This window comes from Macrotis lagotis, chromosome 2 (genome assembly GCF_037893015.1).
Source record: "Macrotis lagotis isolate mMagLag1 chromosome 2, bilby.v1.9.chrom.fasta, whole genome shotgun sequence".
Lineage (NCBI taxonomy): Eukaryota > Metazoa > Chordata > Mammalia > Peramelemorphia > Peramelidae > Macrotis > Macrotis lagotis.
Genome location: NC_133659.1, coordinates 242276715 through 242299825, shown reverse-complemented (window position 1 = coordinate 242299825; position 23111 = coordinate 242276715). Strand labels below are relative to the sequence as shown.

The 23111-nt window shown below is 40.4% G+C and overlaps 1 protein-coding gene across 1 annotated transcript; it reads right to left on the bottom strand.

Moving 5' to 3' along the window:
* Positions 1 to 495: 495 nt before the first annotated feature.
* On the bottom strand, positions 496 to 14492 carry LOC141512143 (uncharacterized). The gene is made up of 13 exons (XM_074221008.1): positions 14310 to 14492; positions 14050 to 14100; positions 13459 to 13522; positions 13063 to 13116; positions 12926 to 12961; positions 6123 to 6247; positions 5680 to 5922; positions 3400 to 3681; positions 2956 to 3040; positions 2774 to 2821; positions 2498 to 2616; positions 1866 to 2001; positions 496 to 1529 (listed from the first exon to the last, which is right to left on the bottom strand). The coding sequence occupies exons 1-13, from the start codon at positions 14466 to 14468 to the stop codon at positions 1420 to 1422; spliced, it is 1512 nt and encodes a 503-aa protein (XP_074077109.1). The 5' UTR covers positions 14469 to 14492; the 3' UTR covers positions 496 to 1419.
* Between the last annotated feature and the right edge of the window lie 8619 nt (positions 14493 to 23111).

Sequence of the window (23111 nt, the reverse complement as noted above, 5' to 3'; positions counted from 1 at the left end):
GCACGGGAGACTGTAGAGAAAGCCAAAGCTCTCCCTTTCCGTGGCCGAGACATCTGGACACTTAGCATCGAGCCCCACGGCGTTCCGAGTAAATGTTTTGTTTACTGAATGAGTGAATAAAGATGACAGGAAGAGGCCCTTCATAATAATAAGGCTTGGACCAACTTTCCTGGAAAATAAAGCGGTTGACTGGATCATTTCCATAGTATTTTTTCAGTTTTAACATCCAGTGCTTCTACGGAGTATGCCCAGAAGGGGTTTAAAGATGAAAATCAATCTATAGTATTTAATGTGATACTGTATGTAAAGCACTTTGTATGCCAATGGGTAAAAAAAATGGGGCATAATGAATAGAACATACTAGGTGGGTTTGAGAACCAAAGTTAATGGGATGTAGGGACAAATTAGTTGGGTTTAGAGGGTAATTAGGTTGAGGAAGATCGGGGAACCTGAGTTAGAACTAGTGTTTTGGGGGAAATAATGGGAGTATACTGCTAAAACGTTCACTTTTATTTGATACTTATTCAGGTTTAATGATGAACAGAAAAGAAAAGCACATCATGGAAGTAGTAGGGGCTAGGCAAGGCTTTAGCTAGGACATGAAGGCCCCAGTCGCCTTCAGGTGTGAAGTAGAACAAGAAAGACCATATAAATGAAGTATCTAAAACAACATATCAAAAGATAAAGAAGGAAGGCTACTTAATACCTGGGTGACCCTGGTTGAGTTATCCTAATGTCTTAGGACTCAAATTTCCTTATTTGTATAATATTCCAGCTCTAAAAATCTATAATTCTGACATTGCCATTCTCTGACCTAGTATAAACAGTTAAAAGGATCACAGATTTAGACATCTGAGAATATATAGTTCAGTCCTTTCGTTTTATAAATGAGAAAACAAGTCTAAAGGATGTGACTGCTTAATTAACTTTTACAATAAGGAAGATGAAATACGGAGTGAATAAATCAGAGTAGCACATCAGGTGAAAATGAGGGATTATTAAATGTGTAAAAATGAATCTTGAAACCAGGAATTATGAAATATGAGAGACTGGGAACATAGTTCATTTTTTGTTGTGAGGCATTGTGGAGTTAAGGTGAGCTGAGAGGGTAATATCTCTAACTTGCCACTATGTGGCACTACTATTGTGGAGGAATGCCAGTGGTACAGGCTAGGTTGGAGGGTATGAGGCAGTAAAGAATTGGGGTTTGGAAGGTGATAAGATCAGGTCCTTTCTCCCTTTACCCCAAATTTGTCCATAGGAATGGTGAGAAATGAGGGAAGAAGAGAAGGAATAGAGACAGGGGAGAGAATTAGATCAAAATCAGGAAGTAGTCTCTGTTATAAAGTACTAGCCCTCCAACTAGTCTACCCTTTGGCTGTCTCTAACATGAATATGTTCACCCTTTTCTCTCTGTGATCAAAGTTTCACCAAACCCAAGAAAGTGCCATGGGGAGTGAGATCAAGTTTGGCTCCTGCCCGAGGAATTGTGAGACTCAAAATGTCCCCTTGGTATAGATGGAACACACCTGAGAAGGGGAGAAAGAGGAAGAGACACTTCAGAGAACACATACCTCCTTCAAGGACCCTTTCAAGAATCTTTTCATTACTTTCCTCCTCTTTGGATTCCTTGGCTCTCTGCATCTCTTTCAAGTCATCTCCCCTACTCCTATTTGTTTTTAACCCCCCCCCCTTTTTTTTTAACAGTCTCAGACAATCCAACTCTTAGATTTTTCACCTCACACACCCCCAGATATCCCCATTTTTCTCTTGAGAGTGAGTATTCTTCCTCCCCATAGCCTTCCTTAAGACCTAGGAGTTTTGCCCCAGCTCATCCTTTTGAACCTTCATCTTTGCCCCCTCACCTGCAGTGTAGCAGCTGTTATAGGCCTGGTGAAGGTTGGAGGGCATGCTACAGATACATCGGGATAGGATCTCCCTTCCTTGCCCATCCCGATACACCACCTGACCCATGGTGAAAGTTACATCATGAAACAGGACCTGGCAGAGCAGGGAGTAGTAGGGAGAGCAAAAAGGTCATTAAAGAAGGGAAGCAGTACTTTGAAACTTGTGAGTCACTCTAGAAGGGAAGGAGATAGACCTACCATGAAATGGGAGTAGAAGGGTCTTTTATGTTCTGATCAGAGCAGGGGGCCTAGGATATATTGACTCTGATCCCAAGGGAACCAAAGAATTCTCAGAAATGTGATAGAGAACATGTGACCTTATAAGGCCATGGATGAGGGATTTCTTATGACATTTATGGCAGAGATTGTTATAAACTAATAGATTTCAGAATCTCAATGAACTTAGGGCAACAATTACATTTTTATTTCAATATAATTGGATTCCTTTTTAATCCTATATATTTTATCTTATGTATTTAAAACATTCTGAGAAAAGTTTTCAAGGGCTTTAAACTGCCAGAGGTACATGACCCAAAAAAAAAAAAAGGTTAAGAACCCCTGCTCTAAGATCAAAGTATCTCTCAGGCTACCTGGCTGTACAGGAAATACATTCCAGTCTCCCGGACTCCAACAACATGTCCTTGTGGTTCCAGACCTCCACCATGCCTCAGTGCTGGCTCCCACATTATCTCTGTCACATCAGACTCCTCTGGAGGTAAGGGGTGGTGTGGCTATCAGAATGACTCCCTGAGATTTAACCCTGACTAAGGCTTTTCCATCCCACAGCTTCTACTCCCCTTGGAGACCCATCCCTTTAATCTCAGTTTTCCCTGCTTCCTTAAGCTATCACCCAAAATGACACTCACCTCTAGAGGTACTGTTAATGGGAATAAGGTGCAGAACTGAACGTTTTCCTAAGGGAGAAAAAGGGATACTTTCAGTTATGTTGTCTACACTTCTTGGCCCTGAACTCCAACTCCATTCCTCCTCAACTTTAAACCAGGGGCCAATCCCTATGGTCTTTGTTTTTTTCCCCATGAAGTCTCACTCTTGTGCCGAAGTTCTTGGGAGAGCACTTCTCTCTTCCTTCTAGACATTTCCTCATCCTTCAAAGCTTCCAGTTCATCAATGCCCTGCTTATAGAAAAAGAATAAGGATTAAATGGAATCCCAGGGGTCCTGCTCCATCAGATTTCATCCCCCAAGCAACCTGTCTTCTGAACCATATTTCCTGTACTCCTTTTCTAGATCCAAGTGTTCATTTTGATGATTGTGTAATTGTATTCCAGCATCTGCTAGATTTCATAAGCTTGTATGGAAAACTTGGACTTTCCCTTTGCTTCCAAACCAGAGTACTTCCCCAATATCCCATTTTAGGGGTAGAAAATCAAGTGTATAATGGGGCATGAAAGGCAGAACCTGCCAGTTGTGCAGGAATTCAGTTCACTCCAGGCCCATTTTTTTCCATTGTCCCTTTTTTTCCCCTCACTCACCTGCTTGTGGGGGATCAGCAAGGGCTGCTTATTTCCCTTCTGATGAGACCCTCCATTCCCTTTCAGCTGGGCCACCTCTTCCCTTAGGGTCTGGAGCTCTGCTTGCTGGGTTAGAAGTGCCACCACACAGGCTGCCACCCCCAGGGCTGTCCCCCAACTCACCCAAAGGGAAACCAAAAGGACTGGATCCCGGCTTGGACCCCCTATTTGCCCAGGCAGGGGCCTGGGAGATAGCAAAGAAGGAGACATGACTAGCCTGAGGACCCTGCTAGCAGCTGTGTGTCACAATAGAGGGAGGTGGAGGGGGGGGGAGATAGAAAGGAGGAAGAAAGTTACGCAAGGGAAAAGTAAAAGGGAACTTGAGAAAAGAGGGAGGAGGAAAGGACATATCGTCCTATTTCTCAGGTGCCCCCAAAATTGGACCTCCTAATCACTTTAAGATCCACCCTCCCTCTTACCTCCTTCACAACCCCAAGAGGAGAAAGAATGGGTTTCCGTCTCCCAGGCAATGAAAGGATGGCTGCCAACACACATTTCACAGCAATACCCAAGGAGAAAGGACTTTAAGGGAGGGATGGATTGGGTGGGGGCAGCCCCAGAGATAGGGGAGGGAGACTTGGAGTGGGTGGAATTCCTTGTTTGAGCAATAGAAAAATAAGTTTTATGGGTCAGGGAAAAGATTAGAGATCTTTAACACCCAGTGATAACAGGGAGGGAGGTCAGGACTTGGAAGCAATAAACTGGCCCAAGCTCTAGGGTTATGTCTAGTACTGGGGTGTGTTGGAACATGTCCTGTTACTCCCAGTGCTGAACTTGGCAAACAAATGACTTCCTGTTTCCAGAGAAAAGTTCTTACATGAGGTTACCAGAAAGAAATGACATTGAAATACCAATCAAAATCTCCCTCCTCTGTACAAGGTGATTAGTCTTCTCAAGTGCCCATCTAGGACATCTTGTTTACTGGTCTGAGTCCCCCATCCCACCCCCACCCCCTTCTATCCCTGTTCTGTACCCAACAAAACTCAGATCTCACTCTCCTTCCTGTGTCCACAACCTGTTCCATGTACTAGAAGTGGACAGGAGGAAGTCCTAGCCTCACCTATCCCTAGGGATTCTCCCTCTGGACTGAAATTATGATTAATGAAACAAAGTTCTCAATAGTTTGGGTTCCATGTAATGGAAATGTCTTGGATTTAGAATCAGAAGACCTGGGTTCAAATTCTGTCTGCCATTTCCTGGCGACTCTGGAAAGTCACTATTCCTTTCTGGGATGAAAGAATTTATAAAATGAAGGAATTGGATTAGATGGTCTATAATTAACTCTAACTCTGAGTCCTATGATCCTCACTTCAGGCAGTATGGTTTCAGCTTCTGGGATTTAGAACCACCTAATCCTCTGTCTTCCAACCCCTCCAACTTTCAGGAATCTGTAAGTCCTCCCTCCCTCCTCCCTCCAAAGCACCCAATTCTCCAACCATCATTCCCTTCAAGTACTACTCTGGTTCCTAAACCTCCCTTCCCACCCCTACCCTGTCAAACAGAGGCTGTCACTTTACCTTTTTAATATCCATTACCAACAATTCATTTCAATAATAAAAATATCTTTTTAAAAATCCACAGGGATTTTAGCAGGGAAGAGAAAAATTTTTATCTTCTAGTCCTCAATTTTGGAACCCACCCTACCTCCCCACAAGTCTCCTGAGCTTCCCCACACCCCACCCCAGTCTCTCTGTTTTTCAGGTCCAGTACCCCTGTGTGAGAAATAGGTCTTCCTGGGCCCCATCCTGGTATTTAGGCTTTTCCAAACATATTGCTTCCACAAGGAAAAGGAAGGCAAGGTAGGATAGAAGGTTGAGGGATCCAGGACTGGAACTGAATGATAAGAGTATTAGGAGGGGAGGGAGGTGGAGAAAGGGGGAGCAATTAAGAGTTATCAGGGTAACTGAGGACCAGAACTGAGCAGTAGGGCTATGGAGGGAAAGAGTTGCAGGTCATAAGAGGAGAAAAGCCAAGGGAGATCAAGTGTGATTGGATAAATGTTGGGAGTGATTTGAGGGTAACTAATGAGATAGGAACAAATGCATTCATGATAGCCTGGAGATGGGAGGATTTGAATGATAAGAAGTTAAGGTTAGGAGGGGCAGGACCATGAGGAATTGGGGGAGAGAAAGTTGTAAGATCTAACAAAAGGGAGTTTTTTGGAGGAGCAAGAAGAGGGATGAACAGAGCTTTGCTTGGAATCTAGAAAAGCAGTCTTGGAGTCAAGCAACATCACTGCACTTGGAAGAGTCCAAAGTAGGTAAGGAAGGGGGCAGCCTTGAGGTGTGCCAAGGGAAGAGTTCGGATCTTCAGGGAGACTCCTGGCCGTAGGAGCAGTAGCCCTGACACTTGGCAGAGCCTGAGTTGTGGGCCTGGGGAGCTGGCTGCTGTGGCTGAGAACTCTTCCAGGCAGCGCAGAGCCAAGGAACCATCCACAAGCAAGTCCAGCTTCAGGTATACAGCCTTCCCCTCATCAAAGTGTACCTAGGAGGGATATAAGAAGGCAAAAGAAGGCAGGTGGAATCCAGACCTTCAGTTCTCCATTAACTCTACCCCCAACACAGTATTCTAGCAACTCCGGCATTGTGTCCTTCCCAGTCTCCACTCTTCTGTCTTTGGTTTCTTCCTTCCCTCCCCTCCCCATCCTTTCCACTTTAAGTTTTGTTTCCCAAGAGGGATCTCACCTGACAGTACAGGTAGTAGAGGCCAGCTCTGGTAACTGTAAATTGTGCACTCTTGGCATCATAACTCAGTGGGTTGGTGCTGTTGATCTTGGCCTCCTCCCAGCCACTCACTGTCCCATCCATACCTGTATAAAGATACATACTTGATGAGTTGGAAAGAGGATAAGAAAGGGTTCTTTCCTAGGCCTCTCCAGCTTTCTCTTATACTTCCAATTATAAGTGATAAGATTTGGCCCATTATATGATTCGGCCCATTATATGCAGAGACCTATACAAAAAGAAATAGAAGATTCCACATAAAAATCTTTACCCTTGGAATCTCAAGAATATTCCTGTTCAGGGGCAGCTAGGTGGTACAGTGTTTAGAGCACTGGCCCTGGAGTCAGGAGGACCTGAGTTCAAAACCAGCCTCAGACACTTAATAATTACCTAACTGCGTGATTTTAGGCAAGTCACTTAACCCCACTGTCTTGCAAACACAACAATAGCAAAAAAAGAATATTCCTGTTCTTTGTGGAATTTACAGTTGGGAAGTTAAAACATCTGAGAAAAAAATGGCCAACATGACTGTTATCAGCCAGGACAAAATGGCACAATTTTAATGCAAGATGAATATGTGTAGCATCAGAAAACAAATGCCAAAAATGAGGCTAATCATGGAAGGTTTCTTGGAGGGTGTGAGTTTTGAACTAGATTTTGAAGGAGGGGAATAACAGGACAGAGTCTAGTAAAAAAAGAGGAGATAATAGGATGAAAAGCCATTTGATGGCAAGATTTTGAAACTGGTTTCAAAAGTGTTTGAATTAGATACAAAGGACAGTGTTCAGAGATATTATGATTTCTGTGAGTGTGCCAGATGCTATGGGTAATACAAATGAAGGAAACATAAAAGTGCCCATGTGTACTAAAGTAGAACAGTTTTTTCATAGTAGTCCCAAACTGAAAGGGAGAGAATAAGAGGTCATAGGACTGAGTTTTACGGGAGATATACAATTAGTTTTATTTGGATGAAGATCCTGCAAAGGAATCTTGAGGAATGCTTAGGCAGGTAGGAGAATCGAGAAAGCACACTAATGAAAACCTAGGGAAGAAAGAATATCCATCAGGAGATGGTGAACAAGTGTCAAATGCCTCAGAGAGTCAAGAAGAATCATTGGTAACTTCTGAGAAAGAGCATTTTCAGTGAAAGAACTAGATTGAGGAAGACTTATAAGAAAATGAAAACATAAAAGTGGAAGCACAAAGTACCAATTTTTTTCAATGAGTTTGAGAATGGAAGGAGAAATAAAACATAATAACTAGCAGGAATAGTAGGATCAAAGATTTTTTGTTTGTTTTTTTTTAAGAATGGGGCAGACAAAGGTATGTTTGTGGGCAAAAGGAAGGAGACAGTAGATAGAGATTATAGAGTAGCAGTGATAGTAGGGGCCTTCTGCAGGAGAAAACACGAGATATGATCAAAGTTGCATGCTGAAAGATTGGAATTGACTAGGAGAAAGGCCATCTATTCCACAGAGACTGAAGTAAAGGAAGAGACCGTGGGGGAGATGATATCATAGGATGTGACATGAAATGAGGAAAAATGGGAATTCTTAGGGAAAGGCCTCTGTTTTCTTGATGAAGTGTGAGTTGAGGTTTTCAACTGAAAGGATGGTAGAAAAAGTTGCTGTGGGAAGCTCTTCAAACAAGATTTGTCATAACCACTGTGGAGAGTGGGATAAAGAACTGATTAGGAAGAAATAGGATTACTTTATTACAGTAAAGATCCAGTTGGGGTCAGATAACAAATTTGTGGTAGACTCAATCTATGTACTTTGAGGATTTTTTCCACAGTAAGTGACTAAAAGCAAAGGAGGCAGATGTCAGAAATAATCAAGGATTAGAATTTGTCAATGAATGACAGGCAGTAGGACAAGGGGGCATGAGATTTGAGAAAAGAAGATAATATAGAGTTGAACTGGTTCACCAAGGAGCTGAAACTGGGAAGACTGTAGCCAAAATAGGAATGATGGTCTGGGAGAAAAATGAAGGGTGGAGGTCCTGGTAGAGATAAAGAAACGGGTTGATAGTCCTAAAGCATAAGGAAAGATATATTTTTTTTAAAAAAAAAAGAGTTCATGACCATGGAAGTAGAACTTTTGTGGATAATGGCAAGATCAAGGGTATGTAGAGTAATTGAAGTGGAGTGGAGGAGTAGATAGTAGGAATTGAATAGAATGAGGAACTAGGAACTAATAGAATAAGGAACTCTATTCACTACACCACCTGGGCAGTTGTTAAAATGTGCAAAGGCTAGAGCCATGGGACCTAGAGTCAGGAAGATCTTAGTTCAAATTTACTTTCAGATACTTTCAGATCCTGGAGAAGTCATTTAACCTCTCCATCTCAGTTTTCTCATTTGTAAAATGGGGATAATAATAATAGCACCTACCTCCCAAAATTGTTATAAGGTTATAATGAGAGAATGGTTTGCTCTCTTCTTTATCAGCTCATTTTTCAGATGAGGATGCTGAAACAAAAAGGGTTAAATGACCTGCCCAAGGTCACACAGCTAGTAAGTCTGAGGCTGGATTTGGTCTCAAGTCTTCCTGACTTCAGGCCTAGAATCCTTAAGTTCCTGAGTTCAAATTTGACCTCAGACACTTACTAGCTGTATTACTCTGGGCAAGTCATTTTGAACTCAGAACGATATGTTTGTGACTCTAGACCCAAGAGTCATATCTTCTAACTGCCCCATTGCTATTGGTACTAATATATATCATTGGCCACCCTTTCCAGTAACCTCCCCATTTCTTTCTTTCAGCCCCTGGGCCTGGAGGAGGAATTACTCCTCTCCTTTCTCTTCAGTGCTACTTCCAGACCATTCTTTCATCACCATCATTCAGCAACTCCTCCTTTGAAGCTCTAGGTTAACAATTATTGGTAATCTATCTCCAAATTATTCTCCTTTTTTTCTCTATACCAGATCCACAGTCTTCCCATCTGAAACCTGTCCCTCAAAGTTTAGGACTTCAGCTTAACACAATAGTATTCCCTTTAACATCTTGGTGTCCTATTACATCATCTTCACATTAGCCATCCACAGAGATGGCTACATCTTAGATCCCTCCATGACCTTGAACTTTGAAATTTTTTTCTCTAATCATAGCCTCTGATTTTTCCATCTTAAATCCTGCTTCACTTCTTTAAAACTTATTCTTTGTACTTATCATAATCTAGAGAGTTCATTTACTCTATCCTATCCTGCCAGCTTCTCATTCCTGCTCTGGTCACATTTTCCTTCATTTTCAGATGTGATATTTTATTGTCCAAACTAAATATAGATTATTATCTTCTTTGGAATCCCTTGTCACCTCAGTCAGTTGTGCTCAGATCTTACCAAACCCCAATTTTGAGTTACTTTTATCAATCTTTTTTTTTCTACTTGAGTAGAAATACTGCTAAATACTGCTAAAGAAAGTCACAAAACTGTGCCAACTAGGCCTAATATAAGTTTGTGTAATTTCATCTCAATTGACCTCATTGCTTCATGGCAGTTTTTATTCTTTCCCAGTTGATTCCCTGTCACACTTCCCAAAGGGATTATTCCAAACCTTCTCTTCTCTCCTCATATCTCCTATATTGCCTCTTCAATCAGCAGAGAACTTCCCCTCCTACTTAACTGAAAAAAAAATTACTTACCATGAATTCTCTCCTCTCTCTAATTTTACATTTCAGGGAACTATCCTTGATGGAAACTCTCTAAAGTCTCTCTCCTGGAACAGCATCTTTAGACACAGGGAAAGCTGGATTTGAGTTCTGGGAGCTCTGGCAAGAAGTGCTGAGATTGCCCCTTAGATGCTAGGAGAATGTGCTCTGCCCTCTTTTCAACCTGTTTCTCTGGCCTGTCTCTCCCAGCATATCTGCAGGACTCCCAGGAATTGGGGAGGGAAGGTCTTCTATGAATTCCAAGATTGGACAGAGGAAGCTAGATTAATAGTTGCTAATGGTCTTTCAAATGCAAAATGTGATAGCTTCATCCTGCTTAACCTCTCTGTAGTTTTCAGTACAATTACTACCCCACTCTTCCTATATACTTGCTCCTCCCTAGGCTTCTGTGAAATTATTCTCTTCTGGTTCTCCTCTTACCTGTTGGATCACCTGATCATCCCTAATGGGAACTCACTAACACTGAACACCTCTGAACTTTCTGACCTTATAAGGTTCTTTTCTGTATAAACTCTCTTGGTGATCACATTAGATTCCATAAAGTCAATTATCACCTCTATATAAATGACTCCCAAATCTATATATCTGACTCTTATACCATTCTTGAATTCTATTCTTGTTTGACAGATATCTATTAGATATATCCACCTGAATGATTTGTTCTTGATTTATATACTAAGCATTTTCTAGGGCTTCAAAAAAAAAAAGGATGACAGTCTCTGATTTCTAGAAACTTATAAGCTAATTGAAGAGACCATCCCCCTATATAAAAATTAAGTTGACAATATAATTAAATGCTAAATGATGTGCTACAGATTATAAAATGTCTACACAAGAGGGAGAGCAATGTGAAATAAACAAGAAAAGCTTCATGAAAGGGATGGAATTTGAGTTAGACCTTGGAAAAAAGTGAGATTTGGCTAAACAAGAGTGAATGTGAGGCGTTTGTGGCCTGATTAGAGGGAAGGATTTCAATTGGAAAATAAGATTAGAAATACAGGCACCTGAAGACTTTAGGTTGGATACTGGAATCACAGGTCAGAGAGTCATAGCTAAAAGGAACCTGAGGGTCACCCAACCAACTCTCAATGTATAGACAAAGAAAGGAGACAATGACATGCACAAAGTCATCTATCTTATAATAATGTAAAGGTCTTCCTGATACCAAGTACACCCTGACACTAGGCAGGTCCAACATACAATCTGGACATGTAACCCACATCACAATCCCCAGTGGAGCAGAGCCAGATGAAAATATAATTGAGAAATATTTTTAAATAAACAAAAATACAATAAAACATAAAAACAAAACAAAAAACAGGCAAAGGAGTTGCCAGTGTACCCCATTTATTTCAGTGGGGAATAAAGCCATTACATGATCCTAAGGAAATGTAGGACATAATGAAAGTGAAATAGTTGTAGAGATGGCTAGTATGGTTTGGATGGATAGACCAGAGTAGGAACAGGCCTCCTCATTGCTGTAATAAATTAGGGTTTGGGGCCTTATATTGAAGTTGGAACAGTAGAGAGGAAGGGACATAAATAAAAGAAAACGCCACAGGTGACTAACAAATATGGAGAGATGATAAGTTTTGAAAAGTGAAATTCCCTTCCCCACATCTCTTCTGTTCCCATACTACTTTCTCAATCTGGCTTTACTTGCCTCCTTACCTAGACTATACCCAATGCACCAGCTTCAAACCTCAAAGAAAATCTCTTGATTTAATAAGCCTTCTCCCTTTCTGTCCTCTCAATCTCAGAATCTCTTTGCATTTCATCTCTCCCTTTATGTTTCTCTCTTCTATTTTTTTGGGGGGGATTTTTGCAAGGTAATGGGATTAAGTGACTTGCCCAAGGTCACACAGCTAAGCAGAAAGTGTCTAAGGTCAAATTTGAACTCAGGTCCTCCTGACTGCAGGGCCAGTACTCTATCCACTGCACCACCTAACTGCCCCTCTCTTTATATTTCTAATGCAAAAGCATACCTTCATTTTATCAAATTGTTTTTGTTCTTATATCCTGTCCCCTCCTGTTTCCTTTGGGACCTATTATTCCTTCTGTTGTGTAATTTAGTTTCTCTTAACTAGTTCCTTCCATTCTGCCCACAAATATTCTTGAGTCTCCTCATTAAATAAATTTTCCTTGACTTTTGTGATCCCTTCAAACTATAGTCTTATACTCCTTCCTTTCACTATCAAACTTCTAGAAAGAGTAGTCAGCATTCAGGGTTTTAATTTCCTTGCTCCTCTTTTATTTTTTTTTTAAAAGCCATTTACAATTTGACATTCATCACCCTCTGCTCCACTGAAAGTGTTCTCTCCAAGTGATTTCTCCAGGGACCACCTAATCAGAATTCAATGGTCTTTTTTCAGTCTTTGGCTATAGCTGTGGATATTATCTCCCTCTTGAAGTTGTCTCCTTTCTTGTTTTCCAAGGCAATTCTACTACTACTACTACTACTTCTACCACTTCTACCACCATTTACTTTTTGTGAGCTCTGAATTATTTTTATTTCAATTTCCTTCAGTGACTTTTCCTACAGGTAGACATTCCCTAAGGTTTTGTCCTTGACCTTTTTCTCTTCTTGTTCCTCTGAAATCTGATTCTTTTTCCTCCAATAATTTTATTTTCAGTTTCAAATTCTCTCCCTTTTCCCACCCATGAAGAAGGCAAGAAAAACAAATATGTATAGTCATGTAAAACAAATTACATTAGACATTTCCAAAAATAGAAAAAAGAAAATAGGCTTCCATCTTCACTCCTTCACTCTTCTTCCTATAGTCATTCAGTTTCTAAGATTTGAGAGTAGAGAAGATATGGCTGGCAAAAGGAGTCCCTACTCCCTTTTTGAGATTTAGTATGTACAACCAACCCTTCAGCAATTTCTACCCTTTCAGTCCCTCCTCCCACCCCAGTTTGTCCATCCTCTCTATTTCTAAAGCTATTACTCTGCTGCAAACTATATAACTGGCTTTCAAGGACTTCCACCAAGGAATGGAGGCTAAGAGTTTGGGGGAATTGGACAGAAATCAAAAGCTTTTTGTTCCTGTACAACTTCAAGAACAACAGCACAGAAAATAGAATCCATTACTTACCGGCCTGAGCTCCATCCAGCCCTGATTTTGCACGAACTAAAAAACAAAACTATTGTTACTTAAGGAGGAGAGTTCTAGATTCAAGTTCCCCAAAACTACTATCGACTTAGGCATGTGTCCCTTTGGTCATATCTCACCTTCATAATGGGCTGCATTCACTTTTCGAATCCGAGCTCTATGACCCTTCACAGCTAAGAATAAAGGAAAAACAGATGAGCAAAGGCATTCTTTCTGGATATCCACAGGTGTGATTTCCCCAGGCTCTACTACCTTTCCTGAGTTCAGACCTTTATCCCAGGCCCAACCAGTTCTTATTTTATTCATGAGCCCCTATTCTCCCCTCAGAGCATACTGTTATACTGTTCTCTTTCTCTCTCTCTCTCTCTCTCTCTCTATATATATATATATATATATATATATATATATATGTACACACATATATATGTATATGTATGTATATATGTCTTTCCCTCCATTTCTTATTCATAGTTGAGATCTGATATGAAGCAAGATTGGAATGATGAGGCACTCACCACGGGGAAGGCGTACTCTTCTCTTCAGTGTAGGAGCTAGATTCTGGCGTTGGGAAATCATTTGCTAGGGGAAGTAAGTGCAGATTTGAACCAGAACTTTGGCCTCTATAGCCCCAGCCCAATATCAAACAAAAGAGACACACAAAACATACAGTAAGAGAGAAACCTTCAAAGTTTGTGACTGAGAAGAGGAGTGCAAAGATAGAGATAAAGCCAGGAACAAATATAGCAACAGAATTTCAAGACTGTTGGAGAAAGTGAGACATCAGTTCATTTTACAGGTGAGCAAACTGAGGTCAAGACTGGGAAAATGACTTCCCAATTGTCATTTAGAAAGTGAGCCTGGACTTAGAAAGTACTATGTTCCCCCAGGATATTTCAATTTTAGAAAAGACCTAGTCTTTCATGACATCTTTTAAAAATGTGAATTAGGGTAAAGAGCAGACTGGATCTGCTCCCAGGATTATTTTGTCCTTAAACCTAAGATTTAAAGCTGCGGAGACACTCAAAGAGAATGAGTCACAGAGACAGGAAAATAGAACAAATAATGAAACACAGGAAGATGCATCTCACACAAATAAACAAACTCACCATCACTGCCTCAGCCTCCTTCTCCTCTACCATCTCTTGCTGGGCTAGGTCCTACAGAAGGGAACAGGGGAGGATATTACATGGGAAACAAACCCTCTCTCTCCTCCACCTGATGCCTCACCCCTTGGCTCCTCACTTCCTTCCAACTAAGTTCGATGCCTCATTTTCCTCTTGTGTCTCTTCAATCAGTTCTTCTTTGTAGTATTCTCATTCTGGCCTTTCCAAGTACTCCTCTATTTCCAGGGCAAAAGGGATCTCACCTGGGAGAATGGGGATGCCTGGGTCCCCAAGCTGATAACCACTAGCAGAAGGCCGAAACAGGCAAGAGAGAGGCCCAGGGCCAGGACCAGGGTGGGTAGCAGGGCGGTGCCCAGCTCCCCCCTTCTCCCTTTCCGCCTCTGGCTTCTACGGGTGGCCATGGGGGTGGGGGGGCTGTGCTTCACAGCGGGGCCCCCCCCCCCAATCAGGACCGGAGGGAATGGGGGAGGGGGAAGTGGGAGGGAACAGGCTGGAAAGAGGGAGGGGCAAGGGAAACGGGAGGGAGGAGGGGGATGAGGGACAGGAAGCGGACATGTATTAAAATCGGAGAAAGCTTGTTAGAGAATGCTTGTTTTTATATGAAATAGACCTCAATAAATGTTTGCTTTTTAAAAAATCTCTGATTAAAAAATATATAAAAAACAATGATGAATATAAAACAAAGAATATTGGTGTGAAACCCCTAGAAAGCATAAATCTGATTAGAGTATGTATAAAACAGATTAATTTGTTAAACAGAAATGAATATGTGACAAATAGACAAGAGAGGGTATATCTGGGAAAGAGAGTGATTAGAACTCATTCCTTCTGAGCAATTATTGATTTAAGGCAATAGAACTAACTTATGCAACTTTATTTCCTCTTATTTTTATCTTTTCCCAGAACTAATTATTTTGCCTAGAATACCTCCATGATTACTTAGATTTGTGTTTGAGTTTATACATACATACATACACACACACACATATTACATGCCAACTTAGGGCTCAGCAAATGAAGTTTGAAATTGACAATTCAATTCAGCTAGCATTATTAAGCTTCTTTAGGCACTGAATTAGGTGCTGGAGATATAAAAGAAAAAAAATAACTACACAATCCCTACCCTTAGTCAAATATAGGAAGAGATTCACTTAAACAAAAATAAGTTCAGTACAAATTAGATTGTCTAAGGGGGAAAGGAAGAAATGTGCCCAAAGTGCTTAAGGAGAAAGGATTGATCACTTTCAGGTGATCATCATAATATTAGCCTACATTCTGGAAGTTTTTTATAATCTGCCTAAGAACTTTACATATGTTAACTGATTTAATCCTTAAAACAATTCTGCAAGGTAGCTGCTATTTTTCTTTCCATTTTACAGATGAGAAAATAGTTCTTCAGGACTTGTCCTGTGTTCCCAGAAGAATGCCAAGCAAGGGGAAAGGCTGTGTATTTGAATGTACTTAGAGTTGAAAAGGGCAAGGTGAAATTGAGGAATAGCTAATAAACCATTATGGTTAGAAAATGGATAGGATTAAAAGGAATAGTATGAAATTAAGCTAAGAGGGGGCAGTTAGGTGTCTGGAGTCAGGAGGACCTGAGGTCAAATGTGACCTCAGACACTGTGTGACCTTGGGCAAGTCATTTAACCCCATTGCCTTAAATAAATAAAAATTTTAAAAAAGAAATAAACTAAGATAGATTGGAGCCATATTATAGAAGGTTTTCAAGTATCTGATTGAAAAGTGTGTATTTTATCCTGATAGGGTAATAGGCAACCACTGAAAGTTTTGAGCAAAGTGGTGGCATAATCAGATCAGTGCTTTAAGAATGGAAAGAAGTAGGAGGCTCACCTGAGATGGAAGAGGGAGAGAGAGAGAGAGCACTCCTTAACAGTGTCTAGGAATGGCTATAGGACAATGTTAAAGATAGAACTGTGTATAGAGGTCCACTTGCCAAGCCTGATTGGTTGAGAATGAAGCATCATTCCCAGAAAAAGAGAATAGAGATAGTTTATGGAATACCAGAAATTTTTGAGTGTGTGTGTGTGTGTGTGTGTATGGGATTGGGGAACTCAAAAGGAAAGCTATTTCCTTATCATTCATGCTGAGATAAAGGTACATCCTGGGGCCAGGTCAGGATCATCCCTTCCTACCTGTGTGATCTTAGGCTAGTAAATCAATCTCTTTGGGCTTTGGTTTTCTCAACTGTAAAGATACTACGATTGAAAAAGATGATCTTAAAGTTCCTTTCAGCTCTAAATCTAGGGCATTTTTTTTTAGATTTTTTTCAAGGCAGTGGGGTTAAATGGTTTGCCCAAGGCCACAGGGTTTGGTAATTATTGTCTGAGGCTGGATTTGAACTCAGGTACCCCTGACTCCAAGGCTGGTGCTCCATCCACTGCACCACCTAGCTACCCCCAATCTATGGCATTTTAATTCACAGGCATTGCCTTAGTCAAACTGAGATCTGTTAAAGTTCTTAGTTTAAAAAGGCTCAGGTCTCCCACTTGATTCAGGGCCATCCTGATCCAGATTTGCCCACTGGACCCAGATGGCTCTAGAAGAGAGTAAGGCTGGTTACTTTGCATAGCTCTTCCCCATTTAAAATCCAATTCACTTGCATGGCATGATGAAATTAGGAGAATGGGTTTCAGAGAGGGGAATTAAGGATCTATGTGGGTTCATTTCGGGTGAAGAAATCATCAGATTCTCTGACTCAGGCGTGTAAGAAAAGGCACGTAGACTTTAATTCACAGGTTGTTGCAAAGGTTCACAAGTTATTACGAGAAGTTTACAAGTTATTTTTTTTATTAGGGACAAAAATGTTATTTAAATAAAGAAGAGCTAAAGGAAAAGCAAGAGAGTAAAGGGCAAGAAAACGCTGATTCCTAAACAACCTAAACATTCAAAGTCACCATGAAAGGTTGAGCAGTAAGAAAAGATATAAGAATAGGAGAGTTTGGGGTATAACACACTCCCCAAATAGGATACCCTCCAAAGGAAGGAGAGTAGCAGGAAATGAATAGTAAAGATTATAGGGGCAAGGGAATCATGTTCTTCCAGAGCAGGCTAGCTTCCAACAGGAAGACAAGCATCTCAACTGAGGAGTGAACAAGATTTTTTGCAAAATAAATGGGGTTAAGTGGCTTGCCCAAGGCCACACAGCTAAGTAATTATTAAGTGTCTGAGACCAGATTTGAACCCACTTAACTCCTGACTCAAGGGCTGGTGCTTTATCCACTGTGCCACCTAGCTGCCCCGATGAACAAGCCTTTAAAGAGGACATAGGGAGACGTAGTTGGGGGCAGGTAGAGCAAAGAACAGAGATGAGGTAATTAATCATATGTAGAGGAGGGGTGGTAATTCAAAGGCTTAATCCCTTCAGGCTAAAATAGGGATCCATAGTATTGATAGAAGCTTCTTGGGGGGGGGGGGATTCAAGGGGGAATTCAATGTACTTGGTCAGTGCAGAAGAAATAGATTAATTATAAAACATATTTTTCTGTCTAATATTTTTTCCCTGCTTCAATGATCACCTTTCTGATGTCCTCATCGTTTTCAAGAATGAAGAATATACAACAATTGCCTTCCTATTGAGTTCAAGCAAAGTTTATAGAGCAATACAAGAGTATTCTGGGAAATATTTAACAAAGATCTGGAGGATGTATGCCCACATAATTTTAAATTTATTCTGCATTAACACTTTTTTTTAAGACTAGAAAATCCTTAAAACAAAAACTCAAACCCAGATTCCTGAAGTGTGTATACTCACTCAGAAAATTTAACAAATAGCTCTTACAACTAAGTTTAGAGGTACCTCCAGCATAGCCCTGAAGCAAGGTGACTTCTTTAAGCAATGGCTTCCTAATGTCAGAACCAAGTTGAAAGGGCCTTCTCTCATCTTCCAACATCTCTCATCTTCCAACACCTCCTACCCAAGGCCTTATTGACCAGAAAACTCATTTATTCTTTTCTGTTATAGATATAGATATAGCTCCAGTTTGGGCTAGAAGCAAAATTACAAGCATTTGGGAATCCAGGAATCCAGGCTAAATGTTTCAGTCAGCCTTGCAATGACAACCTGAGGAGAAAGGGGTGGTGGTGGTGGTGGTGGGGAAGACTCCTATCTAAAAGTGCTAGTTTTGAATATAGTGGGATTAGGAAATGTTTATGCATTTGTTCTTATTATTATCTTTGAAGCAGATATTGCTTTGTAAAAGCTATCTGATGTTGTGGATAAATGGAGCTGGTTGCTAGTCAACTGGTCCCTTAAAAATAGGGAGAACACAGCCAATGAAGGCTCAAGAATATAGCAGAGTGAAGACTCTCAATGCATGAGAGTACTTGAGAATAATGAGGAAGTGGAAAGATGAGAGAAGGCCAAAGTCAACCATGTTATAAAAAAAATGAATTGCTAAAATTATTTGTGCAAATTATTTTATGAAAATTAGGGGTAGCATGGCATTTTTATATAAAAAAGGGATATTGCTATATAAAGTTTAGAAACCACTGCCTTAAGGTGACTATAAAGCTATCTTTGATTCCTCCTTCTCTTTAACCATTCACATCCAAACAATGGCCAAACTTGATTGATTCTACTTCTGAAATCTCTTGAATCCATCTCCTCTCCATTTCTACTGCCATTGCCTTAATATAGCATCCATTCCACTTAATCACTTGTCTGTATACTTACTTACAATAGCCTCCTAAAAGTTTTTCTTACCTGTATTCTTTTCAGCCTCCAATCTATCCATCATATAGCAACCATAAAAAACTTTATATATAGATTCAGTTGAGTTTCTCTGCCCAGATATCTTTAGGAAATTGCTAAAATTTCCTAATTCTTACTGAGTTAAATTCACATTATTTTCTTGGCATTCAGGACTTTCTATGATCTAGTGCCATCTTAGCTTTCCAGTTTTAAGATATTATTTTCCTTTTCAAATTCTATTCTCCATCCGAACTAGACTATTATCTGTCCCTTGATGTAATTGAAATGACCTTCCCTTCTTGTTTTTACCTATTGAATTCATACTTTAGGATAATCTAGTTTAATGAGAACTAAATTTTTTTTTTTTAGGTTTTTGCAAGGCAAATGGAGTTAAGTGGCTTGCCCAAGGCCACACAGCTAGGTAATTATTAAGTGTCTGAGGTCAGATTTGAACTCAGGTACTCCTGACTCCAGGGCTGGTGCTCTATCCACTGCACCACCTACCCCCCCCCAACTGATTATTGAAGTAGAAATGAGAAGAAATTACATCTTTGAGTTCATGATAGAAAAGAAGTGGAAATCTGGGCTTTGATATGTATTATAAAATTAGAGAATGTGGCATCTTCTTTTTCTTTTTTGATCTGTAAAAAATACTATTTGGGTGGGGGAGGGAAGTAAGATTAGGGGAAAATTGTAAAACTCAAAATAAATAAAATCTTTAATAAAAAAATTATTTGTTATATGGGATGACTTTCTGGGAGGGATACTGGTGATAACTATATGATATTTTAAAAAGATGTTAACAAAGACATTTAAAAATTTTTTTAAGAATATACTGTAGTGACTTCTTATTCCCTAGACCTATATGAAAAGTCAGCCAAAAGCCAACAATTAAAAGAAAAGGGGACCACAAGCAAAGACAATGGCAGATCAAGCAAACAAAGCAAGAAAGGCCACTTACCCTGCAAGGCTGAGTTTCCAGAGAATAGAAAGCAGAGGACTTGTTCTGAAAGTCTCAGAACTTTGTGATGCTTCTGGGAGCATCAGAAACCCATAGTGAGTACATTTCCTGGAGTCTCAGGGGATGGCAGCGATTAGTGCAATATCACAGACTCTTGTCTAGGAAAGCATAAGTACCTCAATATCTGAGGGACTCCAAGTTTCCTAGTACATTGTTCTGAGATGCCATGATCATTGGTGTCAAAGTTTTAAACCCAGGAGGTGGAGGTCAGCACAAGAACCCACTGGACACAAGATGAGACAAAGCAGAGCCCAAAAGCATAGTGGTAGACAGAGCCTGGATCTGGCACAAAACCCCAATTCAGGATCTAAGCCAAAGAAGACACCAACCAGTAATAGAAGTTATTATAGATCTAGAGATCCCCAAATTACAGCCAAGGGGAAAATAATTTGTAACTACAAGCAGAGACTTAAAAGAAAAGTTGGAAATTCTTTAAGAATTACAGGAATCCCTAGAAAATATGAAGCAAAAGATAAATAAAATGAAAGCTCTAAGGAAAGAATTAGAAGGAAAATAAATAGTTTAGAATAAGGAGTAGTAAATATATTTACTCAAATATTAATTTGTGATTTTTTTTAAAGCGGTCAAGGTTCAGTGACTTGCCCAGGGTTACACAACTAGTCTGAGGATGGATTTGAACTCAGAGGTCCTCCTAACTCTAGGACAGGTGCTCTATCCACTGAGACACCTAGCTGCCCCTCAGGCATTCTCTGAAAACTAGATAAACCAAACAAACCAATGACTTCATGAAACAGCAAGAACAACAACAACATTAGAACAAAATTAAAAGGGTGGGAAAAAATAGAAGAAAATGTTAAATATATGCTATTTTAAAAATTGACACAGAAAACTAAAGAGAGACAAATTAAGAATAACTAGTCTGAAACTAAAAACCTTGTTAAAAGATTGGTGAAAACTACCCTGCTTTGTAGTTGGAAAAATCAATTATTAAAAAATAAATAGCAGGTGAGTGAAGCCAAGATGGCAGCATGAGAACAGCCTTTCCTAGGAGCTCTCTCAAAAAGATCCAGTGAGGCAATTCTCCAGCCCAAGGTAGCCTGGAAAATCAGGAAAAACTCTGTTCCACAGGGGTGGAAGGGGCCACAGGACAACCAGGATTATTGCACTGGAGCAAAGGAGCTCCAGTCCCAGAAGACTAGGCACCTGGGTCCCAGGAAACCAGCAGCAAAAGCAGTTTCCTGACCTGGCAACCCAGGTAACACCAAGTACTCCCTGGAAGATCAGCAGGGAAAACTCTGCCAAAGTGAGCAGGAGCCAGTGTGGCCCTCAGCACAGCTGTACCTATCAACATAGCTGAGGCCCTCAGCGCAGCCCAGATCCCAGGAAACGGAAGTAGGTGCGCAGAGTCACCCCGCAACTGTGACCACAGTACTCAGCCCAGGAAGGTAAGGGGGTGGGGGGAGACTGTTGAGGTGGTCTCCTGGGACAGGACTCTTGTGCTTTGTCCACATTTAGACCTGGTTGCAGTCTGCCATCCACAGACCAGAGCACAGGCAGAAGAGCAGTCAGAGCCTCACATACTGAGGTTCTTGCTGGGGGTGTCCCAATAATACTCAAAAACTTGGGAAGCACCCCAAACCAGTCACAGGCTGGGGAAATGAGTAAACCAGAAAAAAAAAAGTAACCTGATCATAGATGATTACTTTGGTCCCATGGAGGACCAAAACACACAATCAGAAGATGAGAAAGCTCCAGCTTCTGCATCTAAATCCTCCAAGAAATATAGAAGTTGGTCTCAGGCTATTTCAGAGCTCAAAAAAAGATTTTGAAAATCAAGTAAGGGAGGTAGCGGAAAAATTGGGAAGAGAAATGAGGGAGATACAAGAAAAACATGAAAACCAGGTCAACGGCTTAGTCAAGGAAATCCAAAAAAAAAAAAATACTGAAGAAAATAACATGCTAAAAAACTAGTTTAGGTCAAATGGAAAAAGCAGTTCAAAAAGTTAATGAGGAGAAAAATACCTTAAAAAGCAGAATTGTCCAGATGGAAAAGGAGATAAGAAAGCTCTCTGAGAAAAAACAAGTCCTTCAAATGTAGAATGGAGTTAAAGGAAGCTGATGACTTTGTGAGAAATCAAGACACAATAAAACAATATCAAAAGAATGAAAAACTAGAAGAAAATGTAAAATACCTTACTGAAAAAACAATGAATCTGGAAAACACATCCAGAAGAGGTAATTTAAAAATTATTGGGCTCCCTGAAAGTCATAATCAGGAAAAGAGTCTTGACTTTATTTTTAAATAATTTCTATAGGGGGGCAGCTAGGTGGCATAGTGGATAAAGCACCGGCCCTGGAGTCAGGAGTACCTGGGTTCAAATCTGGTCTCAGACACTTAATAATTACCTAGCTGTGTGGCCTTGGGCAAGCCACTTAACCCCGTTTGCCTTGCAAAAACCTAAAAAAAAATTTCTACAGGAACATTGTCCTGATATCCTAAAAGCAGAGGGCAAAATAGAAATTGAGAGAATCCACCAATCTCCCCCTGAAAGAGATCCAAAGAAAATAACTCCCAGACATGTAGCCAAGTTCCACTTGTCAACGAGAAAATACTACAAGCAGCCAGAAAAAAAAATTCAAGTATCGTGGAGCTGCAGTCAGGATTACCCAGGACTTAGTAGCATCCACATTGTAGGCTTGTAGGGATGGGAATATAATATTCCAGAAGACAAAAGAGTTTGGAATGGAACCAAGAATCAACTACCCAGCAAAACTGAACATCCTCTTGCAAGGGCAAAGATGAACTTTCAATGAAACAGGGGAATTTCAAATGTTCCTTTTGAAACATCCAGAGCTGAACTGAACAGAAAGTTTGATCTTCAAGCAGTACTCAGGTGAAGCATAGAGAGAGTGGAGGGGAAGGGTAAATTATGAGGGATTTAATGATGATGAAATGTGTGTATCCCTACATGGGAAGATGATAATAATCCTCATATGAACCTTTTCATTTATTAGAGCAGTTAGAAGGAACTTTTATAGACAAGGCACAGGAGAGAGCTGAATTTGAATGTATAACATAATTTTAAAATGGAGTCAATGGGTGAAAAGGGAATGTACTGGGAGAAAGGAAAGGAGAGGTAGAATAGACCAAGATATTTCATGTAAAAGAGTCAAGAAATAGCTTTTGCAATAGTATAGAAGAGGGAAAGGTGAGGGGGGATGAGGGAACTTCATTCTCATTGGAAATGGCTCAGAAAGGAAACGTTATATACTTAATAGGGCATAGAAATCTAGGAATAGGGCATAGAAATCTAGGAGAGGAAAAAGAATGGGAGAAAGAGGACGAGGGGA

Bases quoted from the DNA above. Each gene is read 5' to 3' on its own strand.
- LOC141512143 (XM_074221008.1), bottom strand. From the start codon at position 14,468: ATGGCCACCCGTAGAAGCCAGAGGCGGAAAGGGAGAAGGGGGGAGCTG. The intron at 3,682-5,679 runs GTGCAGTGATGT...CCTCTATTGTGA, and splicing joins CCTACTTTGGACTCTTCCAA to CACACAGCTGCTAGCAGGGT. The intron at 2,002-2,497 runs GTAGCCTGAGAG...CTGCTCTGCCAG, and splicing joins TGTATTTCCTGTACAGCCAG to GTCCTGTTTCATGATGTAAC.